General features: G+C 45.5%; 1 protein-coding gene across 2 annotated transcripts in view; it reads left to right on the top strand.

The window, feature by feature from the left end:
* Positions 1–3,883, top strand: part of LOC137321150 (CXXC-type zinc finger protein 4-like) — a 55,056-nt gene extending 51,173 nt beyond the window's left edge. For both annotated transcript variants that reach the window (XM_067983398.1, XM_067983397.1), the window contains one exon: positions 1,554–3,883. In XM_067983398.1, the coding sequence (XP_067839499.1) occupies positions 1,554–1,601 (48 nt within the window). In that variant the 3' untranslated portion in view covers positions 1,602–3,883. The remainder of the gene's footprint in view (positions 1–1,553) is intronic.
* Positions 3,884–21,512: the final 17,629 nt, after the last annotated feature.

Genomic DNA, 21,512 nt, shown 5'->3' with positions numbered 1-21,512 from the left:
TATATATCAAAAAGAGCAATGGTCCTTATACCGACGGCTGGGGGACACCACTGTATACTTCCCTCCAGTCTGAAAAACAACCATTCAGCACTATCACTGCTTTCTGTCAATTACGTATCCACGCAGTTGCTGCCCCTTTAAACCCATGGACTTCAATTTTGCTAACAAATCTATGATGTGGTACTTTATCAAACACCTTTTGAAAGTCCATATACACACCATCAACCCTACTACCCTCATCAACCCTCTCTGTTACTTCACCAAAGAACTCAATCAAGTTGTCAAACATGATTTGCCTTTAACAAATTCGTGCTGGCTTTCATTTATTAACCCATATTTTTTCAAGTGTCAATTAATTTTGTCTCTGATTAATATCTCTAAAAGTTTTCTCACCACCAATGTTAGGCTGACTGGCCTGTAATTGCAAGGTTTATCCCTCTCTCCTTTTTTGAACAGGGGTGTAACTTTTGCAATCATTCAGTCCTCTGACACCACTTCTATAGCTAAGAAGGATTGGAAGATTATGGTCAGAGCCTCCGCAATTTCCACCCTAACTTCCCTCTGTAACCTAGGATGCATCCCATCTGGACCGGGTGACTTTTCTACTTTGAGCGCAGCCAACCTTTTAAGTACCTCCTCTTTATCTATTTTTATCCTATCCAATTTCTCTATTACCTCCTCCTTTACTGTGACACTGGCAGCATCTTCTTCTTTAGTGAAGATAGATGCAAAATACTCATTTAGTACCTCAGCCACGCCCTCTGCCTCCATAAGAGGATCTCCTTTTTGGTCCCTAATTGTACTTTCTGTATTCAGCTTGGTTCCCTACCAAATTATGAACCCGACATTTATCATAAGCCTCCTTTTTCTGTTGCATTTTAATCTCTATATCTTTAGTCATCCAGGGAGCTCTAGCTTTGGATGCCCTTCCTTTCCCTCAAGTGGGAATGTGTCGAGTCTGTACCTGAACTATCTCCTCTTTGAAGGCCTCACATTGCTCATTTACTGTTTTACCTGCCAATCTTTGATTCCAATTCACCTGGGCCAGATCCCTTTTTAACTTACTGAAATTAGCCCTCCTCCAGTTGAATATTTTCACTTATGATTTTTTGCTTTTTACTTCAGACTTCAGGATTCAAAGCGAGCCTTTGGCTCAGTGGTAGCACGCCTGCCTCTGAGTTAGAAGGTGCAGAGGTAAAAAACCTGCTCCAGACAGTCCCGGTGAGTGAAGACCGGAGCTCCGCCTCTGAATTTTGGGTTGACATCCAGTGGGATACTCATGTTGGGTGGCTCCCCCCCATCGTATGGGTTGTGGGAGCCCATAAAACCCTCCCGCCATATATTCAAACCATCCTATCGGCGGGTACAAAATGGTTATAGCTATGTCGTGGCCTGTCAGACTGTTAATTAGCCTGCAAATCTTTCCACTACTTCACACTATTCTCCAAGGGAAGAGCTTAAAGATATGAAAAAAGCAACTTCAGCGTTGGTAGTTTTTTTTTTCTATTTTCAATTATTATTAATCTAACGTTTCCTTCCTTTCCCTTTTGCAGAGGTTAATCGTCCCTGGTGGAGGGGAAGCTTTCAGGTGGTTCTTCTGAGAGTAATTGAGGAGCTCCTCGCGACCTCACGAAACGTGATTTGCCTCACGAGCGGAGAACGTGTTCTGCATGTGTTCCAGACGCAAGGCGCAAGTTCTATGCCAATGGTTCCTTTTTATTATCGTAGTGAACGTCGTATTCTTTGAGCATCTTTGGTTTTATGTCAAAACTACGTGCTGATATTATTAGGGGTGAATTGTACGAAAATGCAGCTTGTATTGTGTCATGGAGAGAACAGGACAATCATTATACTGTATTAAGCATTTGTGGCCAGTGCTATTGTTTATAAAAAAAACTTGTTCTAAAAGATGGGGATTAAGCAATAACCTACAGTGCAATTGTATAGATGATGAGCATGATTTGTAGGGTAGTGAAGGATATAACTGTTTTACTAAGAGTAGATTCCTTTTTCTCTGGGTTTAGCAACACGTTTGTATTTCTTAGCATGCTCCCAGCACCTGCTTACCCAATCTGTTATCAGCTGCTTCTTTATACTGCATTTATACTGACCGACCGACCGAAGATGCCAATGTAATGTAATGTCATTTGATTGAACAACACATGTATCACAAAGGCCGTTCTGTGTGGCAAGGAAAGAGGAAAAGGAGGCATAGAGGGATGGAGGGGGCCGCTGGTTTTGAATAAATCCCCTTGCCCTCGTAGCCATCAGTTAGGTTAGTTACACATCGGCAGCACGGAGACATATATATTTAACAGGGTCTTTTTCTCTCCAATTTTTTTAAAGATGTATTTTGGTGACAGTTCAGGCCGAGTGGCCTTTGCAGAATCTGCCATTTTGGGCACTGTGGCACACACAATGGGGAGTTAAAGACTGACCTCATGAGGCACTTGGGTATATATCCACCCAGGCACTGATGACAGCAAAACTTTTTCATTCGAGCTCGTGACAGGAGGAGAATGTGTCATGCCAGTTGCCTGGGCCACATTCATTGTGTAAATGCTACCTCCATAAATAAGACGGAATGTTCCTTGTGACTCCTTTACGATGAGAGAGCTTGTTTTGCTTGTTTAATCACTCAGTTCCGTGCCAGATTATTAAAGTACAAAGGGTCATGGGCAGTTTAGTGGGTTACCGCACTGACCTCTCAACTCTGAAATCTGGGGCTCCAGTTCAGCTCCGATGAATAGAACGAAAGCCCTTTCTGTCTCTTTACCAATAGTAAGGGTCTTATCTGAGTCGCAGCCTACTCACTTCCTGCTGAGAGTGAGTCTGAGGAAAAATCTGCCCATATTTGGGCAGTACATTAGGGATATCACTTAAAGAGACCACTGGCAGGGTTGGTCTCGGAAAGAAAATGTCCCACTTGTTCAGTAGGGCACTTCTGATTTCCGGGTTTTGGCACTTTGTTGAGTTAAAATCAAGGGAGCTTTACACTGCATCTGGATGTGGTAAAGCTCCCTGGGGAATCCCTGTTGGTGACTTTGGGTGACAATAGTTCAGTTTCCCGCCCATGACATCCCTCAGCTTTAATCAGTCTTAAAATATTCGCCAAAGTCAAAAGAAAACGAGCTTGATTTGCATTAGACATTTCTTATATGGGGGTCATCTTGACTTTGTGTAAAATGGATGATAGCAAATCGGCAGCCCGTTTTACATCTAATCGGGAGAGATGTAAAATGGGCTGCTGATTCGTTATCACTGGTTTTACACTATCGCACAAAGTCAAAATTACTCCCATAGTTTCATTTGTGCAACCTGCCTGATTTAAATCAAAATGCTGTGTTAAAATAAATTACAATGCACATTCATTCAGACAGTTGCTTGCAACTGGACTAAAGTTGAAGATTCTGATCAGTGTTTTTCATTAACTGGTCAAAAAACAAAATAAAGCTGTAAATCTGAATTAAAATGAGTGCCGATGCAGGGTCGCGCCCTGAAACCTTAACCTGTCTTTTCTCTTTACAGGGTCGCTGTCGAGCCTGCTCCGTATTTCTAGCATTTCCTGTTTTTATTTTTCAGTCTCTTTATGTCTCAGCGTCTGGGGACCCTCACAGTAACTGCCTGCGGATGCACGTTTACAGCCTGAGTTGCATGCTATGTTCGTACTTTCCTGATTTTTTTTTCTTTAATGACCTTGTAGATAAAATCAATCATTGCTAAATGTGGATTGGTAGCCTGTCGCTGGCCCGTTCAGTGCGGGTCAAAATGTTTGTGTGGTATCGTTTTATCGAACTAAAACTATTTTTGTAACTGATTTTGTGAGTAGTTTCAACATGCACCCAAATAAAGTGTGGTACTATGATCAGCTCAAAAGATTAAATCAGGAGTTTACGTCCATTTTAATATTTTCTTTCATTCTTGATGATAAAAAGAAAAAAAAAGACTTGCATTTATATAGCACTTTTAACAACCTCAGGACGACCAAAGCGCTTCACAGCCAGTAAAGTACGTTTGAAGTGTAGTCACTGTTGTAATGTAGGGAAACACGGCAGCCAATTTGTGTACAGCAAGGTCTCCACAAACAGTAATGAGATAAATAGCCAGATAATCTGTTTTAGTGATGTTGGTTGAGGGATAAATATTGGCCTGGACACCAGGGAGAACTCCCCTGCTCTTCTTCGATTAGTGCCGTGGGATCTTTTACGTCCACCTGAGAGATTTAATATCTCATCCGAAAGACGGCACCTGTGACAGAGCAGCACTCTATCAGTACTGCGTTGATTATGTTCTTAAGTCTCTGGAGTCAGGCTTGTACCCACAACCTTCTGACTTCGAGGCAAGAGCCAAGGTTATCAGTGTTCTACTTGTGTATTTTTAATGTAGCTAGACAAGGAATGATAGTGTGTAGAATGATAGTGCGGGTGGAGGTTTGACTGGGGAGCATCTTTTTATTCAAGGTGGGTCAGAGAAATTGTACGGTCAAGGGGAGGTGGGGATTCTTGCTCTGTGTTAGGGAAACTGGTGTTTGTTCCTCAGGAAAGGGCCAGGGGAATAACTTCAGCAGCTGTCAAGGGGCCTTGTGGTTGTTGCTCTTCAGCGGCCTCCAAATAAGCCACCTCGCAAAAGACGAGGGGGTGGGCGTCTAAACTGCACTCAGAGAGCTGCAGTGCCAGGTTTTTATGGGGCGGGAGAGTTTGCCCTGATCTACACCTGGGGCTACTAGAAGAAGTCTATGCACAAAGCTCTCTGACATTTACTTTCATATAATTTATATGCTGCACCCTCTTCAGGCCTTAGGGGAAGATCAGGGGTAGTGCCGTTCAGGCATAGAATGGGGGCAAACGATTAGCACCGATTTTTTTCTGTGCACAGTACCTACTTTTCAGGCACTATTTGGGTGGTAAGCCCAGGAAAATCTATTCTTACAGCACAGGGGCATAGTTGCAGGATAAGAGGTCAGCCATTCAAGACTGAGATGAGGAGGAATTTCTTTTCACAGAAGGTTGTGAATCTTTGGAATTCTCTACCGCAGAGGGCAGTGGATGCTGAATCATTGAATGTATTCAAGGCTGAGATCGATAGATTTTTGGACTCTAGGGGAATCAAGGGATATGGGAATCGGGCGGGAAAATGGAGTTGAGGTCGAAGATCAACCATGATCTGATTGACTGGCGGAGCAGGCTTGAGGGGTCGTGTGGCCTACTCCTGCTCCTATTTCTTACGTTCTTACGTAGTGTAAGAATTCCGTTTGACTGCCGTAACTTCAATGGAAGAGCTGCGGAAACCCCGGAAAAATTACATAAGCACCATTTTCCCAGTGTTCCAGCGGCTCTTCCATCAAAGTTATGGCCAACGAGTGAGAGAATCCCTGTGGAAATTCACCCCCATAATCCAGGCTGATATTTCGGTTCTAAGAGAATGTAGCATTATTGAGAGTGCTGCATTTTGAATGAAATGTTTAACTGAGGCCCTGTCAGCCCATTGAGGTGGTTATAAAAGATCCCATGGCACCATTTGAAGATGAGCAGGGAGTTCTTCTGATGTCCTGGCAAACATTCCTTCCTCAACCAACACTACTATTATTTTTGCTGGGGGACCTTGCTGTGTGCAAATTGGCTGCCATGTTTGCCTACATAACAACAGTGACTGTACTTCAAAAGCAATTCATTGATTGTAAAGCGCTTTGGAATGTCCTAAAGCCACAATAAGGCAATGTATAAATGCAATGGCTTAGAAATTTTGCCCATTTTGCCCATTTTCCTGGTGTAAAACAGAGCCAAAAATGACCAATATTGCGGGGCTATGCCCCGCTCCCCAAGAATTCCTGGAATGTGTCCGATGCCATATTGGCCTCAAACAATATTCAGTCTTCCTGGGTGGCCGCCTTAAACATGGGTTAGGTCCTTTGTATATGCAGATGAGGGGCCTAATGCCTGTTTAGAGGTGCCCTCTGCAAAAGTGGACAGTGCATGGGTGATGGGTGAGTGGAGCATGTGCTGGTCATCCAGTGATTGCTGCGGCCTAACCAGCAGCCGCCAACAAAAAGGTAAGATCATCTCTGCCCCCCCCCCCCCCCCCAATGACCTACCTGAGGGTCACTGCCAGCAAAGTAGCTAAAACCCAAATTGGTCCTTATCAAACCAACATGCTGCCTAATCACTGGCAATATGTTGATGAGGCCCGAGGCCCAATTTTGGTTTAGCCTCTGGCTTTTGGCGCGCGTTTGCAGTCGATTCTGTGCCTGAAAGCAATTTTTAGTCCAATATCTTTTGAAGGAATTACTTTTTTCTAGATCTACGATCAGAAAATTGGGATTGTTTTCAGAGAGCACCAACATATTTTTCTTTGTTTGACAGCAAGATTAGCCATTCAAAGAGTCTGCTTTGACTTCCTGTTTGTAAACCCTGTCCTCTTTCACCAACGGTAGAAGCTAGCAGGCTTAAAAAGAAAGAAAGGACTTGAATTTATACAGCACCTTTCTCAACCTCAGGATATCCCAAAGTGCTTTACAGACAGTGAAGTACTTTTGCAGTGTATTTGTGCACAGCAAGGCCCCACAAACAGGAATGAGATCATCATAAGATCATCTGTTCCATTGTTGTTGGTTGAGGGATAAATATTGACCAGGACACCGGAGAGATCTCCCCTGCTCTTCTTCGAAAAGTACTGTGGGATCTTTTACATCCACCTGAGAGGGCACATGGGGCCTCGGTTTAATGTCGCATCCGAACGACAGAACCTCCGACAGTGCAACACTCCCTCAGTACTGCACTGAAGTCTCAGCCTAGATTTTGTGCTCAAGTCTCTGGAGTGAAACTTGAAGCCACAACCTTCTGACTCAGAGGCTGAACTATAGAAGTTTCAGTGCATCAGTGTGTGACCTATACAGTGACTGCTGTATTCTGGGAGTTGTAGTTCATCAGTATCACATGCACAGCATTCTGAGAGTCCACTGCTTAGTTGAACCAATTCAGTCAGGAAAAAGCCAGGTGCACAATGGAAACTGAGGAATGAAGCAGACTTCAAGGTGCAGGTCCTGGAGATAAAGCCCGGGGACAACTTAGAAGCATTTATAACACTCAGTCCCTGGAATGATGTGAAATGTTAAGTGTCCTTTTTCAGAATTATTTAGATTTTTATGTGTTATGTATATAATAATTCACCCGTGGCAATGCTCACAGTAAGTCTGAAGAGGTGAATAAGAGAGTAAGAGTTTGTAAACAGGAAGTTCACGCCACGCAGAAGATTTTTAATATAATATAGACATGATTCCCACAAATCTTCAGGTCTTAATCCTGGTAATTCTGCTGGGAGCACACTGTTGACCTCCATTGCTGGCCTGCAGCTGTATGCCGAGTCAGTGGGGGGTAACTTTATTTAAACAAGTACAGGTGCCCGACTACACCGATGTGCCACAAAATGCAGCCTAACCGCTCAGGTCAGCAGGAGTGTAGGGCCCGCAGTGCCATGCATCCATGGTGCTGTACACCCACAACACTGTACACCCAGAGCACCATACACCTAGAGAATCGTTTACCCAGAGCATCGTACACCCGGACCACCATACACCCACAGCACTGTACACCCACAGCACTGTACATCGACAGCACCGTACATCCACAGCACCATACACCTACTGCACCATACACCCACAGTATCGTAGACCCACAGCACCGGACACCCTTTGCACCGTACACCCACAGCTCCATATGCCCAGAGCATCGTACGCGCAGAGCACCATGCACCCACAGCACTGTAAGCCCATAGCATCGTACGCCCAAAGCATACACCCACAGCACTGTACACCCACAGCACTAAACACCCACAGCACCGTATGCTCACAGCACCGTAGATCCACAGCACCGTACGCCCACAGCCCCGAACGCCCACAGCACCTAACACCCACAGCACTGTACACCCACAGCACCGTAGACCCACAGCATCGTACGCCCACGGCTCAGTAGACCCATGGCACTGTAGACCCACATCACCGTACACCCACAGCACCGAACACCCACAGCACCGAACACCCACAGCACCGAACACCCATTGCACTGTACACCCAGTCACAGAAAAGAAGAGAAAAAACAACAGATCCTTCAATCAGAGAAAGAAAGCGGAATGGGAGAAACAGACCATTCAATCAGAACAGACGAGAGAAACAGGTTGCCAGGCCTTGTGGTGAACGCTGATTCACTGAATTCCTTCAAACGAGAACTGAACCTGTTCCTAGATGGGGTGGAGATGACCTCATACAGGAGGTAGGTACCTGATATCGTTAATCAGGGCCAGAGTGGTCTCCTGGACTATTTTCGATTGCCTAATGGTTTAGAGAGGATTTTCCAGATTTCTCCCCCCCCCCCAATTTGTCCTAGATTGTTATCTTTTTTTGCCTCTCCCAGGGGATTACATGGAGAGTGTAAGTATTGTAGTGCATAAGGCATAACAACTATACGGGACAGGCTGGATGGACCAGTGGGTCCTTTTCCTGTCCAGCATTTTTCGTATCTTCATAGAGGCAAAGAAGCAATAGATTCTCCAATCAGAGAAAGCAAGGGGAGGGGGAGAAACAACACATCCTCCAATCAGAGAAAGGAAGGGGAGGGGGAGAAACAACACATCCTCCAATCAGAGAAAGGGAGTTAAAGTTTACATTTACCCAGGTAATATTTGCTTTGTTGCTGTTGAAAATTGCTTAAAAACTTAAATAACTGAAACTGCTATCCATATCACGAGACGCCTACCGTCCCATCTCCAATCTTTCCTCTCCTGCGGGTAAATTTTAACCCCAAGAACGGGTGTGTTGGGGGCGGATGGGAAGGTAAAAAAGTAAAACCCAAACCCAACCCGACTTCCAGTTTTAATGGAGGCGGGTCAGGGGGTGGGCAACCAACCCGCTCTCAGGAGGCGGATTGGTCAGTGAAATCTTTTAAAGAGGCTGTGGGCCTCCATTTTAACGGCATTTTTATTTTTAACTCCTGTGGGCCCGCATTCCCAGGCCTGCTGCTTCACACTACGTAAGAGGAGGCGAGAAGGCCCGGATCAACAGGTAAGTGCCTTTATTGAGCTGCTCCAGACCCAACCTGCCATGATACCACACACGCGATTGGCCTACTCCCTCCCCCATGATCTCCGAACCCCCCCTACGATCTCTGACACTCCCACAATCTCCGACCCCCCCATGATCTCCGACCCCCCTGATGACTGCCCTCTCCAATGACCGACCCCACCCGATGACCAACCCCCACGATGACAGACCCTCCCCCCATGTCCGACCCCCCCGATCACCGACCCCACTGATCACCAATCCCCTCCGCCCCGATGACCAACCCCCCCAGCCCCCGATGAATGACCCTCTCCTCCCAACCTTGATCTAAGGCTTACCTGCTGGCATCCACTCCCTGGCTGCTCTGTTGTCCGACCTACAGCCAGCCTGTCAATTTGGCTGGCTGTCGGGTGGGAAATCTAATGAAAAAATTGAAAGATGCCCTTATTTCAAAATCATAAGGATGCCCGGGAAACCCATATTTCTGGGTTTCCCATCTGGAAAACCCCCCTTCCTGCTCTCTTCCCAGCTCAACGTTAAAATTCACCCCCTTGAATGTACTGTTGTGTCCCAAATTTACCTTTCCTGCAACTCCTAGTTTGAATCAATACAATCAGGTTTTCACCCCTGCCACAACACTAAAGTGGCCCTAACCAAAGTCACAAATGACTTGTACCGTGGTACATTATTATTGCTCCAACTCTCTGCAGCCTTTGCCACGGTTTACCAACCACCCACCTCCATTGTTGTCCAGCTGCGTGGGAATTCCCGTGCTTAGTTCCACTCTTACCTATCCAATCATAGCCAGAGCTCTTGCAGAAATCTTCCTGCACCATTACCTTTAGCGTTCCCTCCTCCTCTTCATCTACATGCGGTCCCTTATTGACATCATCCGCAGACACGGGGTCAGCTTCTACATGTACGCTGATGATACCCTACTCTACCTCTCCTCCACATCTATTGATCCCTTCACTGCCTCTGTGTTGTCAGACTGCTTATCCAACAAACAGTCTTGGATGAGTTGCAATTTCCTCCAGTTAAACATTGGGAAGACTGAACATCACCTTCGGTCCCCATCACGAATCTGTACCCTTGCCACCGATCCCATTCCCCTCTCTAGCTGCTGTCTTAGGCTGAACCAGACTATTTGCAACCTCGATGTCCCATTCGACCCTGAGCTGACTTTCCAGCTCATATCTTCTCCATCAGAAAGACCACCTACTTCCACCTGCGTCACATTGTCCACCTCTGCCCCTTCCTCAGCCATCTGCTGCTGCAACCATCATCCACACATTTGTTACCTCTAGACTTGACTATTCCAATGCTCTCCTAGCCAGCCTCCCATCTTCCACTCTCCAAAAACTTCAGCTCATCCAAAACTCTGCTGCTCGTATCTTACCCAGTACAAAGTTCCATTGACCCATTACCCCTGTGCTTGCTAACCTACATTGGCTTCCGGTCCCCCAATGACTCCAATTTAAAATTCTCATCCTCATGTTTAAATTCCTTCATGGCCTTGTCCCTTTATCGCTGTAACTTTCTTCAGCCCTACAACCCTCCTCCCTTGCTGGATTCTCTGTTCCTCCGACTTTGACTTTTTTTTGCATCCATCTTCGCTTGGCCCCACCATTGGCAGCCTTGGCTTTAGCTATCTGAGACCCATGCTCTGGAATTCCCTCTCTAAACCTGTTCACCTCTCCACACCCTCTCCTCCCATAACACTCTCCTTATGACCCATCTCTTTGGCCAAGCTTTTGGTCACCCCTCCTAATACCTCCTTAAGTGGCTCAGCATCGATTTATTTCTGATTATACCTCTGTGAAGCTCCTAGGGCCTTTTTATTTACGTCTGTTGTATTTTTTTAAAAATGTGAATTTCCAATCCACTCAGAAATTGAACAATTTGGATCCAAAGCAGATAGGCAGCAACACTATCTAATGCGGATAAAGTTCAAATTTTTCTGAATTTCTACATTTTTTCTTTCAATTCAGAATTTTTTTGGTATTTATTTATTTCAGATTTTTGTTCCTCACCTACCTTCCTGTTCTGATGGGTTTGACCCCTTGCTGGGGTACAGTTCCGAGGGTTCCAGGCACCTTTCCAAGTGACCATATTTTATGTACGAGTCTTGATGGGCGAGCGTTAATGGGCTATTTGAGCCTGGGGGCCTCGCGGCTGCACTCAATCCCTACCCAATGTCTCACGTGGACTTCCAGCAGAAATCACTGCACAGCAATCAAGAGTGGAAACCCTGACTAATTTACCCTCACCCACAGCCACTTGTACAGCTGCTACTGCCATTTTCCTGGCTCTGCTGGATAAGATTTTTGAGCAATCCATTGAGCTGCAGTTCATCGTTTTTGTTTTAATTACTGTGAGCTTATCCTTACCTGAGCATTCATAATATGGGAGGGGAGTTTGTCAGTGTACTACCTTAAGAAGTACCGAGTCTGCTCGTTTGATTGGCAGTGAGTTGGCATTAACCGAAGAGGAATGGGTACAGAGAACCATTCGTAATTCTAGGCCATGAGCCTCCTACATATTGATTCTTGACACGAAGCCACAGTGAAACCCCCTGGGAATGATTTAATTTAGCTGGGTTCAATGTGACGAGGTCACGGAGTGAATGAAGATTAGCTTTGGACTTCTCCAGCATCAAATGCATAAGCACGTTTCAGCACAGTTAATGCTTGAGAAAGAGAGAAAGGCAGAGAGAGAAACAGAGAGAGAGAGAGAGTCAGAGGGGAGAAAGAGAGAGAGAGAGAAAGAGGGGGAGAGAGTCCGAGAGAGACAGAGGGAGAGAGAAGCAGAGACCCAGAGAGAAAGAGAGACCCAGAGACAGAGGTTGACAGGCAGACAGAAGGGAGAGAGAGACAGAGAGAATCAGAGAGGCAGACAGACAGAGACTGACAGGCAAACAGAGACCAGAGATAGGCAGAAGATGTCAGAGAGATAGGGACACAGAGAGGAAGGCAGAGGGAGACAGAAGAGAGCGAGACAAAGGGAAACAGACAGACAGACGAAGAGAGAGTCACAGAGAGATAAACAGAGGGGCGGAGAGAGGTTGAGAGAGAGAAAGACATGCACACCCCTCCCCTGAGTCTATTCCTATTACTCCTGTAGGTTTGGCCAATAGTGTGCATCCGATGGTCACTTTCCTGTTCTAATTTCCTTTGATCAAACTTTCAATTTCAGTCTTATGAAGTCTTATGAAAGATGTGAAGGCCTTAGAGAGGGTGCAGAAAAGATTTACTAGAATGATTCCAGGGATGAGGGAATTTAATTAGACTGGATAGACTGGAGAAGCTGGGGTTGTTCTTTTTGGAACAGAGAAGGTTGCAAGGAGATTTGATAGAGGTATTCAAAATCATGAAGGGTCTAGACAGAATAGATATAAACTGTACCCATTGGCAGAAGGTTCAAGAACCAGAGGACATAGATTTAAAGTGATTGGCAAAAGAACCAAAGGTGACATAAGGAAAAACTTTTTTACACAGCGAGTGGTTATGATCTGGAATGCACTGCCCGAGGGGGTGATGGAAGCAGATTCAATCATGGCTTTCGAAAGGGAACTGGATAAGTACTTGACAAGAAAAAATTTGCAAGGCTACAGGAATAGAGCGGGGAAGTGGGACTAGCTGGATTGGATAGAGCCAGGACAGACTCGATGGGCCAAATGGCCTCCTTCTATGCTGTAACCTTTCTATGATTCTATGATTATTTCAGTAGTCTATGATCAAGTCTTTAACTACAAATTGTCTCGGGTTTCGTCACTGATTTTTCTTAAACTTGTGGGTTGAGTTAAGAGAGCCAAATTAAACACTGCCATTACTAGCTATGATCCCTGGTCTGAAATTAGACCAAAGGAGAGCAAATAGTGAAAATGCATTGCAAACCTGTAAAGTCACAAGACAGGTTAACATGCCAAGTGTAAAGGTTTCATCAAAAATCATCTGTGTTTCTGTACAGATATTGCTGGGATAGCTGTGTGTTTTCATCTTTCCCTATTTATCTCTACTTACATACTTTAATGCCTATTTTTGAGGAATTTTGTATCTTGCGTTATGTTTCTATGATAACCATCTAGCAATGTTAGTCTTCTGGTAAATAAAAAGCAGAAGGAGTAGAAATTGATATTGTGTGTCCTTTTTCCGGGTGTAAAACGGATGCAGAGCACATGAGATTCGCATTGGGAGTTAGGAGATAAATTAAAAATTAAATGAAGGAGTTAGGAGATAAATTAAAAAGCAGGACTTCAAAGGTAGTGATCTCAGGATTACTACCAGTGCCACGTGCTAGTGAGTATAGGAACAGGAGAATAGACAGGATGAATGCGTGGCTGCAGGGATGGTGTAGGAGGGAGGGATTTAGATTCCTGGGACATTGGGACCGGTTCTGGGGAAGGTGGGACCTGTACAAGCGGAACGGGTTACACCCGAGCAGGACCGGGACCAATGTCCTCGCGGGGGTGTTTGCTAGTGCTATTGGGGAAGGTTTAAACTAGAGTGGCAGGGGGATGGGAACCTGAGCAGGGAGCCAGAAGGGAGTAAATTTGAGAGCAGCAAGAGAGGGGAAGACCCAGGGGAAATTTACAATACAAATAGTACAAACAGTTGTTCAAGAACAAGTGAAAGGGAAAAGCGTAGAGCAGCGGAAAGAAAGTGTACTTTAGGCACGACAGATAAAATAAAAACTAGAAGGCGTAAGGCGATTAACCCAGCATCAAAGCTGAAGGTCAGGCTAGGGTGTGTGGCCCAACTAAGAGTTCTTTTTACAAATGCACGGAGTATAAGGAATAAATTAAATGAACTACAGGTTCAAATTCAAATTGGAGGGTATGACATGATAGCTATTACTGAGACTTGGCTGCAGGATGGTCAGGATTGGGAACTAAATATACCGGGTTATAAGGTCCACAGGAGAGATAGGGAAAATGGAAGAGGAAAATGGAGTAGCCTTAATGATTAGAGATGAAATCACTTCAATGATAAAGGGGGATATAACGAGAGTTAAGCAGCCAACAGAGACCTTATGAGTTGAATTGAGAAATAGGAAAGGATCTAAGACTATAGTGGGAGTTGTATACAGGAGCCCTGGCAGCAGCTCTGAAGTGCCAGATTGTATAAATGCAGAGATTAGACAAGCGTGTAAGAAAGGCATAGTGGTCTTAATGGGGGACTTTAACCTTCACATAGATTGGGAAAAGCAGACTAGCAACTGTCAGAAAGGTAGTGAATTTCTTGAGTGTGTCCAAGATAGTTTTCTGCAGCAGTATGTCCTGGAGGCAACAAGGGGGCAAGCCATACTAGATTTAGTAATGAGTAATGAACTAGATTTAGTTAACGGCTTAACTGTGCGTGAACATCTATCCAATAGTGATCATAACATGATCGAGTTCAATGTAGTGTTTGAAAGGGAAAAAAGTGAATCAGCTGCTAAGATTCGAGACTTCAGTGGGATGAGACAGAGACTGTCCACAGTAAACTGGGCAAATCTGTTAATGGGTAAAATGACTGATGATCAGTGGGAAATGTTTAAAGAAACATTTAACGTGATACAGAATCGGTTTATACCCCTGAGGGGCAAGAACTCTACTTGCCAAAAAAAACAGCCATGGACAACTAAAGAGGTAAGGGACTGTATAAGACATAAGGAAAGGGCATACAAAAAGGCAAAAAATGGCACAGATCCTGGCGAATGGGAAAGATACAAAGATCAACAAAGGGTCACAAAACAGATAGTAAGGGCTACAAAAAGAGAGTATGAAAAGAAACTCGCAAGGGATATCAAAACCAATACGAAGAACTTTTATAGTTATATTAGGAAAAAAGAGGGTGGTCAGGAGCAGTGTTGGCCCCTTAAAAACTGAAAGTGGGGATATTGTCATTAACAATGGGGAAATGGCGGACATGTTGAACAATTATTTGCGTCAGTATTTACAGTCGAAAAAGAGGATAGCATGCCGGAAATCCCAAGAAAACTTACATTGAATCGGGGACAGGGACTCGATAAAATTAACATAAGTAAAGCAACAGTAATGAAGAAAATAATAGCACTAAAGAGTGACAAATCCCCAGGACCAGATGGTTTCCATCCCAGGGTTTCAAAGGAAGAAGGTGAGCACATTGCGGATGCCCTAACTATAATCTTTCAAAGTTCTCTAGATTCAGGAACTGTCCCTCTAGATTGGAAAATTGCACATGTCACTCTGCTTTTTAAGAAAGGAGAGAGAGGGAAACCGGGGAATTATAGACCAGTTAGCCTAACATCTGTTGTGGGGAAAATGCTGGAGTCTATAATTAAGGATAGGGTGACTGAACACCTCGAGAATTTTCAGTTAATCAGAGAGAGCCAGCATGTATTTGTGAAAGGAAGGTCGTGCCTGACAAACCTGATTGAATTTTTTGAAGAGGTGACTAAAGTAGTGGACAGGGGAATGTCAATGGATGTTATTTATATGGACTTCCAGAAGGCATTTGATAAGGTCCCACATAAGAGACTGTTAACTAAGTTAGAAGCCCATGGAATTGAGGGAAAAGTACGGACTTGGTTAGGAAGTTGGCTGAGCGAAAGGCGACAGAGAATAGGGATAATGGGAAGGTACTCACATTGGCAGGATGTGACTAGTGGAGTCCCGCAGGGATCTGTCTTGGGGCCTCAATTATTCACAATATTTATTAACGACTTAGATGAAGGCATAGAAAGTCTCATATCTAAGTTTGCCGATGACACAAAGATTGGTGGCATTGTAAGCAGTGCAGATGAAAACATAAAATTACAAAGGGATATTGATAGATTAGGTGAATGGGCAAAACTGTGGCAAATGGAATTCAATGTAGACAAATGTGAGGTCATCCACTTTGGATCAAAAAAGGATAGAACAGGGTACTTTCTAAATGGTAAAAAGTTAAAAACAGTGGCTGTCCAAAGGGACATAGGGGTTCAGGTACATACATCATTGAAGTGTCATGAACAGGTGCAGAAAATAATCAAGAAAGCAAATGGAATGTTGGCCTTTATATCTAGAGGACTAGAGTACAAGGGGGCAGAAGTTATGCTGCAGCTATACAAAACCCTGGTTAGACCGCACCTGGAGTACTGTGAGCAGTTCTGGGCACCGCACCTTCGGTAGGACATATTGGCCTTGGAGTGAGTGCAGCGTAGGTTTACTAGAATGATACCCGGACTTCAAGGGTTAAGTTACGAGGAGAGTTTACACAAATTGGGGTTGTATTCTCTAGAGTTTCGAAGGTTAAGGGGTGATCTGATCGAAGTTTATAAGATATTAAGGGGAACAGATAGGGTGGATAGAGAGAAACTATTTCCGCTGGTTGGGGATTTTAGGAGTAGGGGGCAGAGTCTAAAAATTAGAGCCAGACCTTTCAGGAGCGAGATTAGAAAACATTTCTACACACAAAGGGTGGTAGAAGTTTGGAACTCTCTTCCGCAAACGGCAATTGATACTAGCTCAATTGCTAAATTTAAATCTGAGATAGATAGCTTTTTGGCAACCAAAGGTATTAAGGGATATGGGCCAAAGGCAGGTATATGGAGTTAGATCGCAGATCAGCCATGATCTTATCAAATGGCGGAGCAGGCACGAGGGGCTGAATGGCCTACTCCTGTTCCTATGTTCCTATGACTGCGCCCAATCTGTGAGGTCTAAATTGGGCTGCGTTGCACCCGTTGTGTAGGCACTACGTGGACTCCTAAGGACCCAAAATGGCATCTGGAATGCGCGTTCATGTCTAGCGTGATGTGCGCCGGACACCATATTGGCAAAGGCGTTCGCAAGCGCCGATAACAAACGCCGGCACCATGTAAAGTAGGGAGAATATGTGGTAGATCAGTGTGCCATGCTGATTTAAAGGGACAGATGCGATTTTGGAACTCAACGCTCCAGCCAACAGCTGAACAGGTCTTTAACAGCATGGAGGACCCCCCCCCACCGGGGCTATTTAAAGGGATTATGCAGGAATTACAGGTTAGTTGCTGAATTATTGCTTCTGGCTGCTGATGCATTTCTACCTGCTTTTGGAGGTCACCAAAACTTGAATACTAGGACTAGGGGACATAACCTAAAAATTAGAGCCAGGAGTGAAGTTAGGAAACACTTCTACACGCAAAGGGTGGTAGAAATTTGGAACTCTCTTCCGCAAAGGGCAGTTGATGCTAGCTCAATTGTTCATTTTAAATCTGAGATTGTCAGATTTTTGTTAACCAAAGGTATTAAGGGATATGGGGCTATGGTGGGTATATGGAGTTCGGTCACAGATCAACCATGATCTCATTGAATGGCGGAACAGGCTCAAGGAGCTAACTGGCCTACTCCTGTTCTTATAATAAAGTTTCAATACTCTACAGGGAGTGGGCTGACTTGCTGACAGGTAACAGCAAGGACACTGGCGGAGTGGCACGGGTGGGCCAGGAATGCTGTCATCCTGAGAGAGGACAGCAGGTTCATGTTCCATGGAGACACTGCCATTTGCTGCCTCCTGTTATGCACCACCTTCTGCAAGAAAGCGGGATGTGTGCCAGTGAGTGTCCTGCAAGATGTTTGGGTGATGTGGCTGTCATGGTTCAAAGCTGCCAGTGTGTGTGAGACCTGTGTGTTGTGGGTGTGCGGCTTGCAACAGTAGTAATGTAGTGAGAGGAAACATCTGATTAGAAGAGTTGAGTATTGATTGAAAGAGTTTGTTGGTGTGTGGGTGATGGGGGGTGTAGTGCGTGGAGCAGTGGATGCGACTAGTGGTGCAGTTGGTACGAGATGCCACGTGACAGTTGACCTCATTCACCTTGACCACTCATGTCAAAGCATTGAACTTCTTCCTGCATGCATCCATAGTCGTAGTGCTATGCACCTGGCATTGACTTCGTCCCCTACTGCCTCCCACTGCCTCGGGAGCATATGTTAGGAGAGCCTCTTGCTCCCTTGCGGATATAGGATACCCCTCCTGCTGTCCAGCTCTTGCACCAAGGCTGTATTGCATCATCAGAGAACCTTGGTGCACGCAATCTCGCAGGTCCGGTTCAAACTCAGATCGGCAGATTGGTGAGGTCTGGCGCTCAGATTGGAGGATGTGGGATTTAGTAGTGCACAACTTTTATTCAATGTTTTAAAATAACTCAACAGTTTGTAAACATAGGAGCAGGATCTGCTTGTGTGTTTTACATGTGCGATGTCTGATCTCTGTTCAGACTCCGTGCTGATCCGTATCTTATATTTTGCAAATATCAGAGTCCCGCAAATGCTGATCAGCCCAGTTGTTGCTCATTAAAAATTCCAGAGTTCCCATCATCACCATTCTTCACGATATTGCAGCACAGATTCACTTCACCATTGACTTCCACCGCTTCCCGCAGCCATAATGCACCTTCCCTTTAAGAGGCGCAGGCTGCCCCGATGTGGCGCTAGCCACTCGTGCTATCTGGGCCCCCTGCTGGTGATCAGCCACTCAACAGCATTACCATCACCGAATCCCCCACCATCAACATCCTGGGGGTCACCATTGACCAGAAACTTAACTGGACCAGCCATATAAATACTGTGGCTACGAGAGCAGGTCAGAGGCTGGGTATTCTGCGACGAGTGACTCACCTCCTGACTCCCCAAAGCCTTTCCACCATCTACAAGGCACAAGTCAGGAGTGTGATGGAATACTCTCCACTTGCTTGGATGAGTGAAGCTCCAACAACACTCAAAAAGCTCGACACCATCCAAGATAGAGCAGCCCGCTTAATTGGCACCCCATCCACCACCCTAAACATTCACTCCCTTCACCACCGGCGCACTGTGGCTGCAGTGTGTACCATCCACAGGATGCACTGCAGCAACTCGCCAAGGCTTCTTCGACAGCACCTCTCAAACCCGCGACCTCTACCACCTAGAAGGACAAGAGCAGCAGGCACATGGGAACAACACCACCTGCATGTTCCCCTCCAAGTCACACACCATCCCGACTTGGAAATATATCGCCATTCCTTCATCGTCACTGGGTCAAAATCCTGGAACTCCCTTCCTAACAGCACTGTGGGAGAACCGTCACCACATGGACTGCAGCGGTTAAAGAAGGTGGCTCACCACCACCTTCTCAAGGGCAATTAGGGATGGGCAATAAATGCCGGCCAGCGACGCCCACATCCCATGAACGATTAAAAAAAAACAGCGCAGGTAGCACTGGCTGGAGGCAGCAATCATAGAAATCACCAGGCAACATGGATGTTACGTGCTGCCTGCATCTCAACGACTGGGCGTGGGTTAATCGCGCACTGCGACCCCCGCGCCCAGTTTCGGGGGTTATCCAATTTAACCCCCTGTGTCTCTCTGGTCCCACTGCTAAATTGGTGGAGCCCTTTTATTAAGGCGTCCACTTTAGGCCCCTTAAAAATGTAAATTAAGGGCCTAACACCTGTTGAATGACCCCATCCAAGTGAACATGTTTCTTTGTTGAATCTCCGATTTTCTTACTGTCAGGTAACTTTCTTCAAAGACACTGGTCTGATTCGTAACTCATTTAACATGATGACTCGAGAGCTTTTAGAAATCTCAGCTCTTCTGGCGCTAAACATGTCATGGTGCTCACCCTGTTGCCTGTAATAATGGGGGTGTTTTCAAGACAACATGGTGGGAACAAAGCGACCACACAGTTAAAATCACCTTGTAAACTTACCACCCTGTTCACACTCCATTCCCACACACCAACGCTTTAAATGGCCACTTTTTTTTTAGGTGGCCAAAGTGCCCGCCTGATTTCAGCCAGGTGCCTCATTGAGACGTGCAGATTGGGGGTCCTAAGATGCCATGTGTGCCTTAACTGTGCCAGGTGCCAGTTATGGCCGCCCTGCTCAGTAAAACCTGTTGGAGAAGATGCGGAGGCCTTAAAAGCAATGTATTGGTCTCACCTGCCACGCAAGGCACTACTGAACACCCCCCCCTCCCCCCCCACCTCGCGACTTACCTGAGTGTCGGTGGGCGCCCGATCTTCGTCTCCCGGAAACCAGCCAACTCTTTTATGTCTGTTACTTGCGGGCAGATGGCTGGCAGGATGTAAATGAGGCCCCGGAGCTAAAATAGCCTGGGCCTCAAATTGATGCCCTCAGGGGGATCCTGATGCTCCCTCGGCCCCCTGCCTGCCTGAAACCAGCTCCCACTTATAATCCCCTCAGTTCTCCTTCATCCAGGTCACTGTTAGCTGAGGGAGTATCTTTGGTCTTTCTGGTATACTCATGGGAACATGAACTGTGCTGATGTCCCACTGTTGCTGTTAGATGACTGGATAGTATTATGGTATTTTGCTTTATCCTGAACAGCGTTTCTCACTGTTTCATCAGAATGTAGCTTATGCATTTAGCCGGCAATTCCGGTATCTTCTGGGTCATCTTTCTTACAAAGGAGCCGATTTTAACTTGTCCCAACAGCAAACGGAGTGATAATACAGTTAAAATGGCGGCACAGTACTTAGCGCCCTGTCCTCATCTCCATTGCAGTTGCTGCCATTTTGAATTATGAAAGGGACCTACTGCTGAGCGGCCAAGACACCTGCCTGTTTCAGGCGGTAGCCCCCTGTTAATATGCAAACGGGGTCCTATGACATACAGAGGACCCTGATTGCTATTTTAGGAGAGAACTGTCTGGAGCGTACGCTGTGCACTCTCCTATCAGTCCCACAGGCAATGGAGCCAAAGAGGCCCAGCCAAGGCAAGTTTGAAATTATTTTTGTGTTGACAGAAGGAGCAGGAGTTCTCCTTTGGGCCCCTCCCCTGAAAATAATCTGGGCTGTTACCACCCCAGGGACCCTCCCCTCTCCATGATCGCGACCCCCCCCCCCCCCCTCATCCCCTACACTTACCTTGCTGACGGTCGAGGCGGTTCGGTAGTAGGCCTTAATCCAGCGAACTGCAAGGGATGCCCATTTGGCGCCAGGCCCCGGGGCCTCCAAATCGCAGGCGCCTCTTCACTGCCTGGACGGGCACACTCTGCTAGTCACCCGCCTAAAAGTCAAAATTTATTGTGGACATAGTTTGGTAGACTCTGGATATTCTGGTTAATACTGGATTAGCAGTGGATTTCCTAATAGATTGCTTCCTGTTTTATATCTTCACTTTCCCCTGGTTTATGCTCTATTGTCTCAGTTTTTTTACATAATAAAAAAAAATTGTTGTACATCCCACAATTGATTTCTCGTGTTTGCTCAATACTTTTTACCTAATTGTTCATTCTTTTCTCCTCACAGCCCAGAACCTTTTTTTCTCAGTTATTTATATGATTAAAAAAGACTTCTCTTTAATTGAGTCAATCGTCATGATTTCACCTTGTGCCGATATCTGGGCATCTCTCTGTTCCTTCATTCAATAACCTGCAGTGAAACTAAATCAATAGTAGGAGTAAGAAAGAGCTTGCATTTATATAGTACCTTATCACATCTTCAAGACATCCCAAAGCACTTCACATACAATGAATTAC

Source organism: Heptranchias perlo, chromosome 4 (genome assembly GCF_035084215.1).
Source record: "Heptranchias perlo isolate sHepPer1 chromosome 4, sHepPer1.hap1, whole genome shotgun sequence".
NCBI classification, from domain to species: Eukaryota; Metazoa; Chordata; class Chondrichthyes; order Hexanchiformes; family Hexanchidae; genus Heptranchias; species Heptranchias perlo.
This window is presented reverse-complemented; position numbering and strand designations above follow the sequence as displayed.